General features: G+C 47.4%; 1 protein-coding gene across 3 annotated transcripts in view; it reads right to left on the bottom strand.

Annotated features, from left to right (window-relative positions):
- Positions 1-611: 611 nt before the first annotated feature.
- Positions 612-20,348, bottom strand: part of LOC115332493 (mitochondrial translation release factor in rescue) — a 31,939-nt gene continuing 12,202 nt past the window's right edge. For all 3 annotated transcript variants that reach the window (XM_040502898.2, XM_040502899.2, XM_042293818.1), the window contains exon 3: positions 612-903. In XM_040502898.2, coding sequence (XP_040358832.1) covers positions 811-903 — 93 coding nt within the window. In that variant the 3' untranslated portion in view covers positions 612-810. The remainder of the gene's footprint in view (positions 904-20,348) is intronic.

Raw genomic sequence — 20,348 nt, 5'->3', positions numbered from 1 at the left:
ACTCAGCAGGGGGCTAGCAGGCGCATATGCGTAAGGGCACTAACCTTTCTGTCTAGCCTTGCACGACACTGAGTGGGCAAAACTTTCTCGTGCCAATAAAATTATCATTATAAATATTAAACGTTCGCGCTGTATGCAGATCGGCGGTGTTCATAGTCCGTATGCAAGCAATGGACTTCGCGATAATAAAACTTTCTTTCATGAGCATTTTTGTATAAAACAATAAGACTAATTTGAGTTCCTCTTCTGCACTCGCGCTAGATACGCACAAAAAATGGGCGTTTTTTTTTTCCCGCTTTCTAAACTGTTTGTGCTCACCCACAGACATGGCCCACCATTTTTTTTTTAAGAATTTCAGGCGGCAGGGGGGTGGACGATGACTCGGGATATTACGTAATTTGTCGACCACCTAATTGCCATTTCACCAAATACTAAAAAATTGTTTCTAAATAAAGCTAATGCATGTCGTTTTTTCTATAAAAGGAGTTGCCATTGGGTAGGCTCAGGAGAAGGTGATTGGGGGAGGGGGGGGGGGGCAGTTGTTCCCCTCCTTCTCCCCTTTGCAAATTTGCCCCTGGTCGCAGACACTTTCCATAGTGATGCCACAGACAAAAAGTTCAGAATCAAATTTATTTGACTACACCCGTGCAGCGGAGCTCACCTACACCGGCCGGAAGAAGTGCTACGTCAGACCCTCGCGCTCTTTGAACTGCCTTCTGAGCTCCCGCAGCCTCGCCTTCCTCTGGCTAGACTTGAGCTCCTTGCTCTGGGCCCAGCGCAGCTTCTGGGCTGAGACGCTCATGTCCCCGTTCAGGTGCTCGTCCACTTTCTCCACCAGCAACTTCCTGGCAAGCTTCCGATTTTCGTGCTGAAGCCTGCTTTCATGGCAGCGAACCACGACACCTGCACGAGAATTGCCTGGTTACACGGTTTGTGACATGCAATTAAGATGAGACAGCGCTCGAAGGAGCTTTCAACAAGCAGCACTTTGAAATGCTTTTGTGCCTACTAGGCTATTCAACTACATAATACACAGCTTCTACGCTATATTGGGTACACCCTTAAAGGGGTACTCCGCCGATTTTTGAGCTACCTCAACTAACTATACTTTCTGACTCCCCGGCCTTTACCCTTTCTAGTATGCTATTTAGTATCGTGAAATTCATAATAGTTATTGCGAAATCGGCAAATGAAAATCATGCAAAAACAAACATTCAAATATACCCGCACTTTTCAGGGCCGTGACGTCATTGGAAGGTCAGCTTGCCAGTCGGGCGAGCAGTCTAAAAAATAGAATATGTCAATCATTTGTTCCGTGATGGAGCGCGGGGACTGGAGCGAGCTTCCAAAGCATTCATTTGACACCATGAAACTGCTTCAAATCAGTTGGGAACAAATTCTACAGTCCAAAGAGTGAACCGCTGCACTTCCAATGACGTCACTTTTTCATTGTTGCCAGTAGAGACTTTCAGTTTGAAAAACACGGTGAGGACCAAAATTGTAAATTCAATAACTTCGTGAAAAAAAATTATTTTGACCTAATATTTGGGATACTATTTTGGCGATGTTGTTTGGCGAGTTTAGCAAAATTTCAAGCAAATCGGAGACCATGAAGAAATCGGCGGAGTTCCCCTTTAAGCTGGCACTGCAGCCAAAGCTACAACTGCGAGCTAGCCCGCTTTCCTGGCTTTGATATGTGCATTTCTAGCGCACGCTCTTTCTGCAGGAGGACGCTTCAAAGCAGCGACCTCGAGCTCCCGTGCGTGTGGCATTGGCTGCAGTCTCAACTTAAAAAACCACACAAAAAAAAAAGGGTTTTTTATAACAGTTTGTTTGGGATGCGCATAATAAGAATTAAATTAAAAGCGCACGCAGCTGACTAAGTAGGCAGCGCGCCCGTGGCCTAACGGTTATCGTGCTTGGTTCCCACCCAAAGGGCCACGGATCGATTTTTGGCAGCAGACCATACATTTTCTTATCTCCAACTCTCGCATTCTAGTAAATTCGAAAACCCTGTTGCGTAATCGAGGTCCGAATGTTCTAGACGCGTGTACATAGGGGCCCCGCGTGGCGAGCCAGAGTCAGTCTCGCCCCAGCGTTTGATCCTGCTGTTTCGCCACCATCGACGCCAGCGATGCAAGCCTTTTTCTACTCTGTTTTTGGGCACAAGTTTGCCCCATTGAACGTTTAGTTTGCTTCAGTTTTCGTCGCCTCATCAATTGCCATTCGTGACATTTTGGTGGATGTGCAGGGTAGCGCGTTCTATGCCTTTGAAACGTACCCCTCAGATCTGTCAGGCACGATCTTTTCAAGCCCCGGAAAGCTGAGCCCCGTCGACGAGCCCAACACCCGAGCCTGCCGCCACAGCCACGGACAGCCTCCTGAATTTGGTCTCCTTCTGGACAAGCCCAAGACGATGATGGCTCAGTCACAGATTCCGGCCGCTCCTACAATCGTTTACCTGCACGTCGCACCGCGGACGGCTGCTCCGTTCCGCGGAGAGCAATACGAAGACTTCGAAGACTGGATCGACCAGTACGAACACGTTGCCCACCACAATGGCTGGACCGACAAGCAGCGCCTGCACAACGTCTATTTTTTTGCTTAGAGGGGACTGCCAAGCACTGGTACGAAAATCATCAGTCCTCTTTGACATCGTGGGGCATTCTCAAGAGCGAGCTGAAGGGCACATTTATCAACCACCACCGCCGAGAGAGAGCCGAAGATCTACCGCAAACCAGAACCCAGGGCCCCAAAGAGAGCGTCACCGGCTTCGTGGAGGACGTTCTGTGTCTGCGCGCCTGCGCCGACCCTCGGGCTACAGAAGAGAAGCTATAAATCCTCATGCGGGGCGTGAGAGACATCTTCGGCGGCCTTGTCTGTAGCCCTCCGACAACAGTCAAAGATTTTGTCACCAAGGCAACGAACATCGAGCGTGCCCTGCAAGCCCGAGCCAGTCACTACCAGCGACCACACGGCCTCGCTGCCTTCGTGCCGGCTAGCTGCGACCTTGGCTCCAACATCCCAGGCATTCGGCAGATCCTCTGTAACGTTGTTTGGGAAGAGCTTCGAAAGCTGGTACCTGTCGCTGACACACCAGCTTCGCTCTCCTTTGCCGAGGCCGTGCGGGAAGAAGTCCAGAGAGCCATCCAACCAGAAGCTCCTGTCGTCGTGGCAGCCCCCGAGGAACCCACAATGACTTACGCCGCAGTGCACCGATGGCCACCGCCACCTCCTCGCACCTATGTCGCGCCGCCCCGGCGTCAGTCTCCTGCCCCGCAGCACGACCGACACCACAGCGATCAGGTCCAGTAAGCCTGCCAGGAGCCCCGAGCACCCCGGAAGACCGACGTGTGGCGAACGCCCGACCGACGCCCTCTGTGCTTCCACTGCGGGGAAACAGACCACGCCTACCGCCGCTGCCCATACTGACGACTCGGGATGTGCGGGTTTCACTCGAACGACCCGCGCCCCCCTTATGATGAATGCCCTCGAAAGATCGACAAGTGCCTGCGACGACCTCAGTTCCCCGAGCCTGCGTCCTGCCGAGAGTTCCAGTCGCCATCGCCGCAACGTCCAGCTTTGCCGATGCACCGACCCTGACGTGAAAGCTTGTTGCCCCTCACTCCTTGCCGGGGAAACTAGGCGCGGCGACCCCTGGAGGTGGAGTTGCCGAAGACGAACGACGCCAAGGACCTCCACAAACGTTGAAGGGCCCCCATTCGAACGCTACCAGAGACCGAAACGACGCTCCTCCAACGGTAAAGAATAACCTAAACGTCGTTATCGAGGGCCATGACGTGTCGGCTCTCGTCGGCACCAGAGCAAACTACTCCGCCCTGAGTGGGATGCTCTCCCAACACCTTCGAAAAGTGACAACGCCGTAGGATGGCCCAGAGATACAGCCTGCAGGGGGACATATCGCACCAGTCGGAAGATGCACTACTCGCGTTGAGATTCACGGCGAGATGTGTCCGATAAAGTTTGTCATTCTACGAGACTGTGCGAGAGACGTTATACTCGAAATGGACTTCTTGTGCGAATACGGCGCCGTCATCGACCTGGAAGCCAACGAGTTGAGGCTGCGGAAGCCTGTCGTAATGCCCAAGGATCAGAAAACTACAGCAGCCATGTCAGCTACTGTGCATGTACTCTCCCACCACATGTACTTGCCACCACGCTCGAGTGTAGTTGTGCCTGTCAGGACCGAAAAGGGCACCTGTGGAGAAGCTCTGCTGGAAGGTGGCATCCGACTACTCCTGGGAAGCGGGATCGGCATCGCAAGAGGCACTGCGGAGATTCAAGACAGACATACTGTTGTACTAGTAACAAACTTCCAACCAGAGGCTCAGCACCTTACAAAAGGCACCGCTGTGGGACACGCCAAGGAACCCCCGGGCTCGCCGGAATAACAGAAGACCTCTCTTCGTGGCCACACAAGGCAACCCTGCCTTCGCAGTGCGACATTGATCCAACCCTGCCTACCCCACAGCGACGACAACTCAGTAAACTTCTCGCCGAGTTCAATGAGTGCTTCTCCACGTCGTCAAAGCTACGCCAAATGACGGTTGCGAAACATTGAATTGTTACTGATGACAACGCGCTTCATAGGTCACCGTACCGTGTCTCTGTCAAAGAGAGAGAAGTCATCCAGAAGCAACATCAAGAAATGCTCGACGACAACATCATCCAGCCCTCAAACTGTCCGTGGGCTTCATTGGTAGTCCTGGTGAAGAAGAAAGACAATCACTCTTCGGTTCTGCGTGGACTATCGTTGACTGAACGCCGTAACAAAAAAGGACGTCTACCCGCTGCCACCCATCGACGACACTGTGGACCGGCTGTGCCATGCCAAATATTATTCGTCATGGACCTGAAGAGTGGGTACTGGCAGATCGAGGTCGACGGACGAGATCCTGAGAAGACTGCCTTCGTCACGCCGGACGTACAGTACGAATTTAAAGTGATGCCGTTCAGACTGTGCACGGACCGTGCACAGCAGCGGCAAACTTCCAGTGCGTAATGGACACCGTCCTTTCCGGCTTGAAATGGCAAAGCTGTCTCATCTACCTCGACGATGTTGTGATATTCGCAAGTGACTTCGACAAGCACCTGGGATGTATGCGAGCCGTGCTACAGGCTATCCAGAATGCTGGACTGACACTAATGCCATCAAAATGTCGATTCGCTTACAGCAAGCTTATATTCCTGACCCTGAAAAGACATCCGCTATCGACGAATTTCCAAAGCCATCAGGCAAGAAAGCTGTGTGAAAATTTCTTGGGCTGTGTGCTTTCTACAGACGTTTCGTCTGCGATTCTGCCAAGATTTCTGCACCGCTCACGCATCTGACGAAGGACGACACAAACTTCCAGGAGAGCAGCAAGAACAAGCGTTCAACGAACGGAACGAAAGACTCCAGTCGCCCCCTATTCTTAAACACTTTGATACATCAGCAGAAACGGAAGTTCACGCGAACGCCAGCAACGCCAGACTCGGCGTGGCACTCGCCCAAAAACAAGACAGAGCAGAGAGCGTAATCGCTTACGCAAGCCCGGCATTGTCCAAGGCAGAGAAAAATTACTCAACGACCGACAAGGAATATCTCGCTATCCTCTGGGCGTTAACCAAGTTCTGCCCGTACCTGTACGAGATCCTGTTCCGTGTTGTCATAAACCACCACGCTCTCTGTTGGCTGGCCAACCTCAAGGACCCGTCAGGACGCCTCGCTCGCTGAAGTCTTCGACTGCAAGAATTCGACGTGACCACTGTGCATAAGTCTGGCCGCAAACATAACGACGCCGACCGTTTGTCTAGGGCCCCAGTCGAACCTCCTCCCGAAAGCACCGCCGACGACGATGACACCCGTTCTCTCGACGCAGTTACAAATACCGACATGGGAGCACTTAAAAAAAACAACCCGGAACTTTGAACCGTGATCGACCACCTCGAAGGTCAAGGAAGCTCAGTTCCGCTCGTCTTGGCCCGAGAATTGTCCAGCTTTGTTTTGTGGTGACGCGTGCTCTTAAAGAAGAACTTCGGAACCGGCAACCCTGCGTGGCTGCTGGTTTTTCCTGCCAGCCTGAGAGGAAAAATCTTTCAAGCATGCCACGACGACCCGATGGCTGGACACCTTGGCTACAGCAGGACACTTGCCCAAATTCGTGACAAATACCATCTGCCGAAACTAACGAAAACTGTCCATCTGTACACACGGTCGTGCCATGAGTGCCAACGATGTAAGAAGCCTCTGACGAAGCCAGCAGGACTCTTGCAGCCGATATCTGCCCCGACTATGCCCTTCCAGCAGGTGGGAATGGATTTATATGGGCCTTTCCCAACATTGACGCAAGGAAACCGGTGGACTATCATCTCGACCGATTATCTTGCACGATACGCCAAGACAAAAGCCCTTCCATCGGAACAGCAATTAACGTAGCCAAGTTTTTCGTCGAGTCCATTCTCCTTTGACACGGCTCACCCGAAATGCTAATCAAAGATTGAGAGTCATCTTCCATGGCACAGCTGACTCAAAAGTTTCTTCAACTCAGTCACACCAGCCATCGACGAACTACATCGACGTAGAGCACAAAACGTGGGATGAGGTGTTGCCATACGCTATGTTTGTGTACAACACAGCGGTTCAAAAAACCACGGGAATGACGTCGTTCCAACTGGTACATGGCCAGACGGTTACCACGTACCAACCGACAATGGCACTGACGACGCTCAACTGATCTCTCAACACACGGAGGAAGCTCGTCAACTGGCAAGAATCAAAATTCAAGACCAACAGCGAGTCGACGCACGTCGGTATAACCTTCGTCGCCGAGACGTCCACTTTCAACCCGAAGACTGGGTATGGGTGCGGACACCAATACGGTGCCGTGGTTTCAGCGAGAAGCTTCTGAAACACTATTTCGGTCCCTACAAAATCATCCGACACCTCAGCAATCTGAACTACGAGGTTCTTCCAGACGGAAACCGCCCATCTGCAAGACGCCAGCCACGACCCAAGGTGGTGCACGTCGTCCGGCTCAAGCCGTATTACGATCTATAAAACTTTGAACTCTCGTCAAAGAGTGAACTGTGAACTGTAACTCGCGATTCTGCCGTCGTTTTGTTGTGAATTTGTATTTTGATTTTGTGCTGCATTGGGACAATGTTTTTTTGTTTTTTTTAAAGAGGGAATAATCCTGCGTGCGCAGCTGACCAAGTAGGCAGCGTGCCCGCGGCCTAACGGTTATTGTGCTTGGTTCCCATGCAAAGGGCCATGGTTTGATTCCTGACATACATTTTCATTATCTCTGTAACTCTCGCGTTCTAGTAAATTTGAGAACCCCGTTGCTTATTCGAGGTCCAAATGTTCTAGACGTGTCTACATAAGGGCTCCACAGGGCGAGCCGTAGTCGGTCTCATCCCAGCATTCGATCCTGCTGTCTCGCTGCCATCTGCGTCTGCGACACTAGCCTTTTTCCATTCTGTTTTTGGGCACAAGTACACCCCATTAAACGTTTAGTTTGCTTCAGTTTTCGTTGCCTCATCAATTGTCATTCGTAACGATATTGACAGCGCGAGATTTATTTCAAATTCTGCGCATGAAGTCCATGACGTCACGAATAGTCATACGCTCTTTCCACCTCAGCGTGATGGCCAAGCCGATCCACCTCTCCTCCACGTGACTGAAATGCCGGGAGAAAAAACGAATAGAAAGGAGGTGACTACCCACTAAATCGAGTCAAGCACCGTCAATATTGCTCTAAATATTTTTTTCTCGCATAAAATTCACTTTTTGACATACATGTCCCAACCAGACTCTTTAACAAAAAATATTTTTTCTTTTCAATGTTTTTTTTTAAGGTGAGTGGAGTATAGTAGGCAGCACCCGTTCCAGTGGCACACCACTTACCCCACCTCCCCACTCCCCCTTCCCCCAAAGCACAATGCCCTTAGTCATACTCACTACAAAGTTAAACCAACAGCTGCACTTTGTCGCTGACTCAAAACTCAAACTCTTCATTTCTCTCCATTTGGAGAGGGGAGACAGAGAAAAAAGCAACTCAGTTGTTGCTTGAAGAGCCTCTGCCTCCCCACAGCAGCGAAAGAGGACAGCATGTACACGCACATCATGTTTTTTTCACCATCACACTTATAGCACAAAAATATACAACATCAGATGGGGGAGGGGGGAAGGGGGAAAAGTAATTGATTTAGCCAAGTTTACAAATTCCAGGGGCACTCTCTCACAAACATGGAACGTACATTTTTTATGGTTTCATTCAAAACTTTTACATTCAACTCACTCAGGCGATTTAAAAAACGAGGTACTATATATTTCAACGTCTGATTTCCGTAGTTCGTTCTGGAGTGCGGCACTAACCATGCGTCTGCAGACCTAGTTTCACAGGTAACCTCCCTCATCCTAAGGTTGGAAATAGATATGAATATAGTTTCTTTTTGGAAAAAATATCTTTTCAATGCAAGAAAAAGTTTATAATAATACTGATTAGGAATCTGTACAATATTCAATTTAATAAATAATGGACTAGTACGACTATTATACTCGGTATTACATATAATACGAACCGCTTTTTCTCCCCCATGGCCTCGCTATGGCACGACCAACACAAGCAAGCAAGGTCCGTGCAGGCTTCCCGTGCAAAGATACCGCTTTACAACAGGTGTGTCAAAAATTGCTCCAAGGAATGGCAAGGTTTGGGAAACTCTGTAAAGCAGTGGTTCTCAACCACACAGATGTTTCAGGGACCACTACTAGATTGGCAAAAGTGATGGAGGACCCTATGAACTATGGGGTCGGGAGGTATTGTATTTCTGCTATAACAAAAGCAAATTTTTTTTAAAAATGCACGCAAACCAATTTTGAAGGTTTGAAACAGAGAATGATCAACCCTATTTACTCAGCACACATGGCCTGGTCTATTTAGCAGTGTTGTGCAAATTTTTGAAATTTTGAATAGTAGTTTCGAATAATACACTATACAATATTTACATCAAGAAGAACTGGAATATTCATAATATTTTAAGTGTTGATCGCTGCGGGTTAACCCCGCTGAGCGTGATCCTTAACGAGCACGGGTGCAGATGCTGCTTTTCCACAGCGCACCGGTGCTCAATAAAAAGAGCACTTAACGGGGTAACCTGCTGCGATCAACATTTGGAAAAAGTTAATATTGCACTTCCGTGCTTGGGAGAAGAGCACATTTCAAAGCTGGTATATTTAAAAGAAACTGAAACTTTGCGAATGTTGATACCTACATTGCAGTAAAATTTTCAAAAGTAAACTGTGGCTGGTAACAAAAAGAGGAATGTATGTCAGGCAAAGGTGCCCTGACAAACCGTGTTCGTCATTCGAGATTCCTTTTTTTTTTTTTTTTTTTTTTTTCGGGACGAAAAATTGTTTGCATTTAGCAAGATTTGGAAATTCACTCAACTGGCTATAGATGGGCATCTCTATAGGCTGAATGTTACGTTAAATCTATTGTTCACTCACCATCTTAAGGGTAAACACTTCTCCGGAAGGCTAACTTTTCAACCATTTGTCTTATTTGCATGAAATTTGCAGGGTGTACTCATAGCACTGGACAAGGATGCTCTAGAAATTTTCAACCCTATAAATTTATCCCACGATGAGTTACATAAAAGTTCATAATAAAAAAATGTATCTGCTGAGGAAAGCTATTGTTTAGAAAGGGTAATGAAAATGGCCAGTTCTTTTTTTTGCTGGAACATACAGCAGAATACTTGCTTCAGACTATAAAAAGAAATTTCAAAAATTATAAAATTTATTCACAAAAAAAAATATGGAAAAAAGATTTTTTTTTTGTGTACATTTGATTTAAAAGAAATATAAACTTTTCATAACAAAAGAGCATAAAAATGCAGAAAGTAAGTTCACAGTCTTTTTTTCCAGAAATTTTAAATATAGAAAAACCTAAATATATCTGCACGCATAATTTGATTATGAAATGATAGCTTCCCTGAACTGATATTTGACACTAAAAGGTGAAGCTGAGATAAATGCACTTGTTTCATGATGACGTTTTAAAAATTTATTTTTGCGTCTTAAATGGCAGAAATTATTTCCACCAGTGTAGGTGATGTCTTCCTCAAACTTCTTCTGATATACTGACATTGCTTTCAGCTATTTTCACTTGTGGATGACGAGTGCTACGCAGCGCAGCACACCTCACCAACATATAAAGAATAAGTATTTTTGACCTTGTTTGTCAGTGCACATTGACAAGACTTTGTGAGGGTGTCCTTTGTTATCCCTACATGCCAAAACTTTGCAGTTCTAAATAAGCATTCTTTTAGAAAAAGGTGCAATTCAGGGCAGTGTCCCCCCTTAAAGGGGCCCACCAACAATTTTTTGACCGGTTTGAAGTTCGCGCTGAAACGGAGCTCCATGAAAGCAGGAACACCGAGGAAAAAAAATATTACAGAAATTCGCAATATTTTGTGAGTTATTAGAAAACTAAATATTGCAGAAAACAACTTTAAATAAGCAAAACATTGCGCTTCATGACGTAAAATGAAACAGTGTAGCGATTGGAGGAAAGCGGTTGACCAATGGGAACAAAGCGTCGGCCCGGGCGATTGGAGCAAAGCGTCGGCCCGGTCGGCTCGTCGGCCATTAGGCCTAGCTGCAACCATCGTAGCTTTGAAATCGGGTTGCCATCATCAATGAAATTAACAGGCTTATCGGATTTTTAGTGCGGAGCTGGGCGTCGCGCCGTACGAGGACACTCCACACAAGCGCCGCGACGCGTCTCTGCCTCAGTCCGCTTCGACTGCCGCGGAAGACTCGTCTCCCGCAACTCCGCCACCGGAGCCACCTCGGCGAGTAGGAGCTACAAACTGGTGAGCGGTCCCGTCGCCGCACTTCACTCGAACAGTGAAAAGTCTGTCACAGCACTAAAAAAAAACAACGGTTCCCCTGGCTCCTCTTACTGCTTTTAGTTGACGGGGACCGGGGGCGCACAAGTGAAAATACGATGCGCGTTGTCTGCAGGGATCACTTGTCGTCTGCTCGCCATGGTACGTCGCGGACGCCGCTGGGAGGCGCACATGAGCGACAAGGCGTTGTTTTCGCCCTTTTGGAACTTTACTTTGCAACTTTATTAGCTCTATAAAAATGACTTGTTAGAGAAATAATGACGGGTAACGTGTGATACACTTTATTTCGCTTCAAAATTCCTGGGACGGCTCTCGCCAATCACGAAACCCAGAGAATGTGACGTATAGTGAAAGGGAGCGCCGTTATGCGTGTGCATTCGGCACCTCACGGTGCCACCGTCGGAGGAGGTGTTTCCGAGTTGTCAAATTAAAATATGATGCGCTAATATTTTCAAACTCTTTCGTTGTTCACTGGGTTTCCGGGACCACTAGGGTGTAGAAACCGCAAAAAAAAGTCGACGCTCAAATACTGTTGGAGGGCCCCTTTAAAGGGATACTACAACGAAATTTCGGCGCTCATTTTTCGGTCTATATGTGTTCAAAGGAGCAGTATCACATCGAACATACCAATATCTTGTTAAAAATGTCTCGAAAAGGAATTTTAAACAGAATTAAACGATTAGCAAAGAGCACCTGGTGGATGTCGCTAACGCCTCGCTTGCAATGCCCGTCTAGGAACCTTGACAGCTAGTGACGGTGAGTGTCTTGCCTCCGGCTACGAGGAGAGAAGAGGGGAAGGAGGAACTCCCCTCTTCCCGAAAATGCCTTTTGTGTGTCGCAGAAGTCGCTATTATCCCCCTACAAGATTATAGAAGATTAACCCGTCACTCAAAATTCATACAAAAGCAGCCGCTTCGGCGGCTGGAACGACTAAGCCATCCTCTCGACGTCAGCCTCGCCGTAGCTTTGCTTGTCCCGAGACGATTTAAGTCACGATTGCGTTGAATGTCACGTGGTCTCCGCTGGGCCTTCTCCAAGCGCTTGCCAGAGTGGGCCATTTATAACGGAAAATACAGCCACCAGGCTCAAAATAGAAACGTGCGATTAACATTTACGGATATTGTGGATCATATTCAACCTATTTTTGAACACGACGGGAATATTTCAAATTTCGTTGAAGTATCCCTTTAAAGCATCAGACTTCCTGAGGTCACAGTCCATAAATATTGGGACAAAAATTAGCTTATAAATGGACAAGTGGAAACTTGGGAACAATGTTCACGAGCTCAGTTGAAATTTCATTTAAGCACGGTGCAACAGTAGTGAAAGCCTTGGAGAAGCTATTCTATGTTTGATTCAAAAGTATTTGGCCAAAACCATCATTAGCTTCTAACTCAAGATCCCCTATCCGCACATGACTACTATTTAGCTTTGTGGGACAGATAGTATCAACAAAAAATGATGTTTTACTGCTCGGCTTCACTGATACTCGAGAGATTCACAAATCCAAAAAGGGCCTTCAGGAACCTCAAAGGGTGCGAGGACCCCCATTTGAGAACCCCTGCTCTAAGGACTCCCTGAGGGGTTCCCCAGCACTCTCGGGAAGGTGGGCTCAGTGGCGTACCAACTTGTTTTTGAGTGGGGGGGCAACCCCGACCCTCTTCCCCCCCCCCCCTTAATCGAAAATTCGGCGCAACTTTTCTCGAAGTTTTCTAAAGATGTGGCAATGATTCGGCAAAATTACAACGTTACCAGACTTAACATTGATATTTTGTTTTTTCTCACGAAAAAAATTTTGCTTCTTCTTCTTAAAATAAATACAACTTGTAGTGCCTATTGAAACAGTTATGATTAAATAAGGTGATATTCTACAAGATAATTGTATCGATGTCGCTTTTGTGTGTTTACTGGCAATTTTAGTGTTTGCTTGCAGAAAGTGGCGTGACAACGAGGTTGGGTAGTAGCCGCAGCAGTCACGAATCACACTACGAGAGTTTTGATTTTGAGGCTTCATCAGCGCACGCCTGCAAGTGTGTTTACATTGTTAAAATAAAGACAATCACTGCGTTCTTACTTTCTCTGGGAGTCACCGTTTCGTGCGCGAAAACGAATGCAACGGTTGTTTAGCCTTCACCAGAAGAGATAACAATACTGTAAATATGCATGTTTTTCGATTTGAGTCACTTGACGTCAGCTTTGCATGAAAGTGCGCGTTCCATATTCGCAACGTGCCGTTTTTAACCTTTAAAATTCCGGTTTCTGGTGTTAGGACACACACGGACGTTTAGGAAGATGGGGAGAGTTAGGAATGTCGGATGTGCAACGTCGAGCATGATAGTTCTGTGTTTAACGAATACTTTTCATCAGTGTTTACTAACGAGTGCTTGGACTTCGTCCCCACTCTCCCTGAAGAGCTTTACGAGCGCATGCATCATATTAACGTTAACTCCGCTGGTATTAAAACATTGATTGATAAACTAAAACTTACTTCGTCCGCTGGAACCGATAACATCAACCCTAAAATTTAAAAGAAACACCCGTGTTATTTCTAGTGAGTATTTGAAACTCATCTTCATTCAGTCCTCATCTCAAAGCTGCCTTCCATCTGACCAAAAGGTGGGAAGGGTAATTCCCAGTCTTTAAACAGGGCAGCCGCTCTTCCGCATCTAATTATCGCCCTAATTCATTGACTTCAATTTCTTGCAAACTACTTGAGCGTATCCTCTACTCCAATATCATGAGGCACCTATCATCCCATTTCTTTTCTTTAAACAGCAGCACGGTTTTCAAAAGGTACTTTCCTGCGAAACGCAACTTTGCGACTTCATCCATGACTTGCACACTAACCTTGAATGTCACGTCCAAACTGACGCAGTTTTTTTTTTTTTTTCCAAAGCGTTCGGCCGTGTCCTTTATCAACGCCTTCTTTCTAAGCTATCATCTTTTTGCCTCGACCAATAACCGTTTGCATGGATTCGTGACTTTATTTTTTCCCGTGTACAGGTCACGTCCATGATGATCATGAATCTTCCTTAATAAATGTATCTCCTGGTGTTCCCCTGGGGTTCGTACTTGGGCCCTTACTCTTTTTAATATTTATTAATGACATTCCCATTGGGATTTCTTCAAAAAAAACGCTTTTTCGCCGACGACTGCGTCATCCATAACAAAGTAACTTGTGTGCAAAATAATAACCAGCTTCAGGAAGATCTAGATAAAATTAACAATTGGTGCAAAGAGTGGATTATGTCACCAAACAAGTATAAACGCAAACTAATCCACTTCACCAAGAAAAAAACCACTCTGTCATTTAATTACTTCTTGGACTCCGATCTGATTGAGACCGCTACTGTGTATAAATACCTTGGTGTAAGACTAACATCTGACCTTCCCTGGAATAACCACATTGAAGTCATTACCGCCGATTCATCTGGAACTCTTGGACTAAGCAGACGTAACTTAAAAAATCGCTCCACCCTTTGTCCCTAAGCTAACCTTTAACACGTACGTCAGACCAAAAATAGAATATGCTTCAACCATCTGGAATACCTATCGACTGTACCTCATCAATACGCTGTAGAGGCAGTTCAGAACAGAGCTGCTCGCTTCATTTCATCCACTTATGACTTTTCTTTCAGTGTCTCGGCGCTAAAAACTGAACTAAGCATGTCCTCTTTGCAGCTTCGCAGGCAAGTCTCTCAGCTGTGCCTTATTCACAAAATCTACTACCACATTCCCGACCTCAAAACCACTTTGTTATTACCCCTCGACCGAACATCTTCTCGCCTCAACAACGTCTGCACCATCAAACACACTTCTGGCTCTACGAACGCTTTCAATTGGTCGTTCCTTTCTCAAGCCATCAGCCACTGGAACAGTCCCCCATCCTCCATTGTCACCATCTTGGACCCTGCTGATTTCTCCTCTGCAGTAAAACTACACCTTTCTTGGCCCATGTGATGGTGTGCGGGGCTAGGCAGATCAGTGAAAACACTTACGCAGAGCGCTTGCCAGGCCAGACTTGTACGTAGTTCAACTACTTTACTCAAGTTACTGTAGTTTAACTACTTTTCTGGGTAGTTTAGTAACTTTTAATTACATTTCTATTCTAGTAATCAGTAGTTTACTTTAACTACTTTTCCGAGTGACTTCCACTCAAATTACAAATTACTTTCTAATTTTAGTGGTTGTTTTGCCTATCAACAGAGAACAGAGGTCGGAAGGTCAGCTGATATTTGCAGAGGGGGAAGCATGCGGAGTAGAAAAGGGGGGGATGGGAATAAAGAAAGTGATTTAGATAGTCCAAAAAACCCCAAAATTTTAACGAGCCCCCCCACTGCAACAACACTGCTACGAGGCGCGGGGAGCGAACAGACACGACGCAAGAGAGGTCGAGTAACTGTGGGATTAGCTCCGAATAGTGGCGTTTCTTTGTATTCCGAAGCTCAAGGAGACTTGACGCATTTGAAGAAAGGGCTTGTCCCCGCTTCTCTCCAATGTAGGAATTCTTGCCCACTACAGGAGGTGCACACACTGCTCCTTTCACGGTGCAGGCGATAGAACCCCTAACAACGACGCTCACGCCGGATGGGCTGCTCGTGTATCACTCGAAGCGCGTTAACCCACCCCCGCGCCTGCGTTCACGCCGCTTCGCGGTGACGGTGTGCGGCTGCTAATTACAAATCTATTAACCCACCTAGCCCCCCCACCCCCCGTACACGCCGCTTTGCGGCGTTCGGTCGGCAACCCAAGCCCCGCTGCCCCCATGCACTTCCGTAAATAGAGTCGATACGATTTAGTTTAGCGATGTTTCGTCAACAACATTCGTTTTTTTAGTGTTAATGGTAAAAAAGAAATGTAAATATCGCCAAATGCCTCGACAAAACAAAATGTTCGAGAAAAAAAATAAAAATAAGTAAGCCGGCCCACACCATAAATAGAACCCGGGTCTGACACGTATGAGGCAGACATCTCACCACTAAGTTACGCTACCTCTTCGGAAACTCGCATTGCATCCGCTGCCTATGTTGACGGCGGCAGCGCCTTTCTCCAAGCAAGCAAGCAAAACTTTATTTTGTGTAAGGGCCTACGTCCTGGTCTGGACGGCCCGTCCGGCCCATGTCTCGCGGATGGATTCCGTAAGGTTACCGTGTAGCCTTGTTCGTGGAGCAAGGCTTTACGAACCAGCCAATCCGGCGTGCGTGAGCACCGTTGCTAGGGTTTGTATCGCCTGCGCGTTAAAAATATGCCCGCGCGGGTCGGGGGGCAGTGCCCTTGGTATTCCTTGGGCGCCGCCGGCCTGTGTCTGCTCTGCCCAGTGGCGGCCGTTTCAGGGGGGGCAAAACGCATGCCTTGCCCCCCCACTCTGAGAACTGGGGGGGCAAGTGCCCCCCTTGCCCCCCCGGTTGGTACGCCCATGGGTGGGCTTCTTAGTTACTGCTACTTTTTTCTTTTTTGCAATCTCAGCTATAATGCAGTACTTTCCGATCACTATGAGTGATGACACTATTGGTGATTCAAACTCACACTGATGAACTACTTTGAACCAACAATCTGCCTCTCTCACCGACGTCATTTGAGCAAGTACAAAAAGTACAGTTTGATAAATCAGTCTCCCAAGCTGGAATGATTCGCCGTGGAGATGTGGCAAACCAACCTGGTTGGTCAGAAGAAAAAAGAAAACAGTCTGCCAAGTGACAATTTCCCATGGGCCTCACAACAGACCAGGATTAACACTCACAAATCAAGCACGATATTGCCCCAGTTTTATGGATTCCCATTACTTGTGAGGCAAGACATGAGATCTGCACTAAAAGGGGAACCAGAAGGCTGTCAAAAAGAACATAATAGGGTTCCAGAGCACTGTACTTCATGCAGCACCCCCACAGAGGCATATTGCGGTCATAACCAAATCAATCAATCAATCAAGTTGCCAGCCTTGAAGTGCTGGCAACTTGCTGTCAATCTGACCTTGTCCGAAAGGAAGTACATGCAGTCGCAGAAACACATCTTAAATATATGGTGGAAGAACCACCTCTTATGCCAGAGTACCATATTTGCACGAATATAACGCGAGTTTTTTTTTCGAAATTACGTGCTCCAAAACGCACCTCGCGTTATATACGGAATTGAGTTCAGCCACGAGGCGTGCGAGTCTGGAGAAAGAAAGGAGATTAGAAGTACTAGGAGGGGGCGCGTTGCAATATTGGTGAAGCCTAGTCATATTTAAAGGGTCCAACAGTATTTGAGCGTCGACTTTTTTTTGCGGTTTCTACACACTAGTGGTCCCGGAAACCCCGTGGACAACGAAAAAGTTTGAAAATATTAGTGCATCATATTTTAATTTGACAACTCGGAAACACCTCCTCCGACGGTGGCACCGCGAGGTGCCGAATGCGCGCGCATAACGGAGCTTCCTTTTACTATACGTCACATTCTTTGGGTTTCGTGATTCGCGAGAGCCGCCCCAGGAATTTTGAAGCGAAATAAAGTATATCACACGTTAACCGTCATTATTTCTCTAACAAGTCATTTTTATAGAGCTAATAAAGTTGCGAAGTAAAGGTCAAAAAGGGCGAAAACAATGCTTTGTCGCTCATGCGTGCCTCCCAGCGGCGTCCGCGACGTACCATCGCGAGCAGACGACAAGTGATCTGTGCAGACAACGCGCATCGTATTTTCACTTGTGCGCCCCCGGTCCCGGTCAACTAAAAGCAGTAAGAGGAGCCAGGGGAACCCTTATTTTCTTTTAGTGCTGTGACAGACTTTTCACTGTTCGAGTGAAGTGCAGCGACGGGACCCAGCTTATATGGTGCCCAACGGGACCGCTCACCAGTTTCTCCCCACTACTTGCCGAGGTGGCTCCGGTGGCGGAGTTGCGGGAGACGAGTGTTCCGCGGCTGTCGAAGCGGACTGAGGCAGAGACGCGGCGCTTGCGTGGAGTGTCCTCGTACGGCGCGACGCCCAGATCTGCACTCCAAATCTGATAAGCCCGGTAAATTCATCGATGATGGCAACCCGATCCCAAAGCTACGATGGTTGCATCTAGGCCTAATGGCCGACGAGCCGACCGAGCCGACGGACTATCAACCAAACTCACGTCCTATTGGCCAACCGCTTTGCTCCAATCGCTAAGCTGTTTCATTTTACGTCATGAACCGCTATGTTTTGCTTATTTAAAGTTGTTTTCTGCAATATTTAATTTGCTAATAACTCACAAAATATTGCAAATTTGTGTAATATTTTTTTCCCTCGGTGTTCCTGCTTTCATGAAGCTCCGTTTCAGCGCGAACTTCAAACCGGTCAAAAAATTGTTGGTGGGCCCCTTTAAACGATTTTGTGCCTAGCGTGACCACAGATCTCTCTGGTGATTGGTGCGTGTGACATGTCACGTGTGAGATAGATGGTTGATTGTAGAAGGACTCCTTGCAGGCTTGCACGCGCTCCGTCCAATAGGTTTTATCAGATCGATGGCTAGACTGGGGTGCATTCAAGTACCCCATAGCAAGACGAAGGCTAGCTACGGTCACGTGATGTGGTCATGTTGGCATGGTAAGTGAGGAGAGTAAGGAGGAAAATGAGAAAAAGGCGAGGCGTCAAGGGAGCATGGCTTGTGGAGGGTACGCAGCCAACGTCATGCCCTCTCCTACCCTTCTATCCTCCTTGGGAGAAAGCCAGAGGAGAAAGCCATCCCTCCTGCTCAATGCAGGAGATCCGGTGGGAAAAGAAGAGGGGGTGCGGAAGGGAATTTATTAGCTATTGGGCCACGTGAAGGGGCAAATAGAAAACATTAAAAAAAAACATTTTTTATCGCTTTTGTGTTTGTACAACGCGCGCACGCCGCAGAAACTCAGCACGCGCGCGCGCCATGCGGGCACTGGCCAATTCGAGCCAAGCCTAGCCGGACCAAGTCAACACAAGCCAAGCTAAGACTGGCCAAGACCAGCCAAGACCACCAACCGCATTTACACAATCGTGCAAGCAACCAGGGTTGCCAGGTTGGGCTATTAATAGCCAAATTGGGCTACTTTGTCATGCATTTGGCGTCGAAATTTGGCGGTTGGCTATGTGGCTATTTTTGGGCTACTTCAAATCCTAATGCGGCACTTTTTTTTTGTTTTTGCTTGGTTTAGAGTAGATGTACAAAAAGGCACTTCAGCATGGACACAAAGTGACAGTCCACTCTGCGTGAAGATTCGAGGGCGTGAGCTACCGTGACCTAGATTTAGCTCCCACGACATCGCTTTTGTATTAATTGTGGCTTATTTTATGCTCCCAAGTTCTTTCTGCTTCCTACTGGCGTCTCTTATTTTATCGAGTTTCCCAGCAACCTCCTAGAGGAGGCACCTCATCCGAGGAAAAAAGGCAACTCAAAACTTCCTGCAGAATTTGATGTCGCCTGATAACGCGTGCTGTACCGGATATAACAAAGGAGGCTTTTCTGCGAAACGTGAAAGTTTCTTAAAGCACAATGAGCCATAACAAAAAAGAACAGATTTGGGACAATGAATATTCCGAACAAGGCCAAGATTGATGCGCAGGAGCAGCCCTTTCTCCGTTGCTATCCGAGCTTGTCATCGCGCTCCAGACACTACCCATGTCGAGTGCCGCCGTGGCATTTGACATGAGCAGCGTCGAATGCCACGGTCTGTATTCAGTCATGTGTCCCTCACAAAGTCACATCTGGTCACATCTAAGGAATAGGATGTCCCTTCCAACTCTTCAAGACGTCCTATATGTAAAGTTTGCTTTCCTTGGGAAGAACGAGTGCTGTAAGCACATCAACCCTACTGAAGAAGTTTTTGCCCGTTTTAACACTGAAATCATGTATGAGGCCAGTAAGCAGGGCACGAGCGAGTGCTTCATAACTATGTAACTAAAAACGCGCGTGTCAGCTCTTGCAAGCTGCTCCTAAACCCCAGATGTGCAGACGTAGCAGCGCACAATATTTTGGGCTCTGCAGAATATGGCTACTTTTGGGGTGCATAAATATCTTGCGTTTGGCTACTTTTGGGCTACACCGTCTGGCATTTGGCGGTTTGAGCTAGAAACTACCTCGCAACCCTGCAAGCAACACGAGGCATTTGTTTATGCAGAGGGACCAGAACAAGAAGTGTGATTGTGTATCGGATTCAGCAGTCTTTTTTCTGCCTACGCATTGTTCAGTTTCTGCTCCACAGTGATCTGGTGTTTGTGTGTTGGTGCTTCTGCTTCGTGCCTTGTTTGGATTTTGGGCTGCCGAGGAGCTCGCACGAAAGAAAAACGAACTACCAGACAAGCAGGTGCCGTGCTGCTGCTTATCTGCGTAGTCCCCAAGTGGATTGTTAACGGAAGGACCTGAGCAGTGAGGATGAGCGCAGTCAAAACATAAACTGATATTTCTTCTATTTCCATTGACTCTTCACATCTGCTATGCCCCCGAGAGCGAGAAA

The sequence above is a fragment of the Ixodes scapularis genome, unplaced genomic scaffold (assembly GCF_016920785.2).
Source record: "Ixodes scapularis isolate PalLabHiFi unplaced genomic scaffold, ASM1692078v2 PGA_scaffold5__190_contigs__length_132052651, whole genome shotgun sequence".
NCBI lineage: Eukaryota > Metazoa > Arthropoda > Arachnida > Ixodida > Ixodidae > Ixodes > Ixodes scapularis.
Note: the sequence above shows the minus strand (reverse complement) of the source record. Positions and strands in the feature narration are given on the sequence as shown.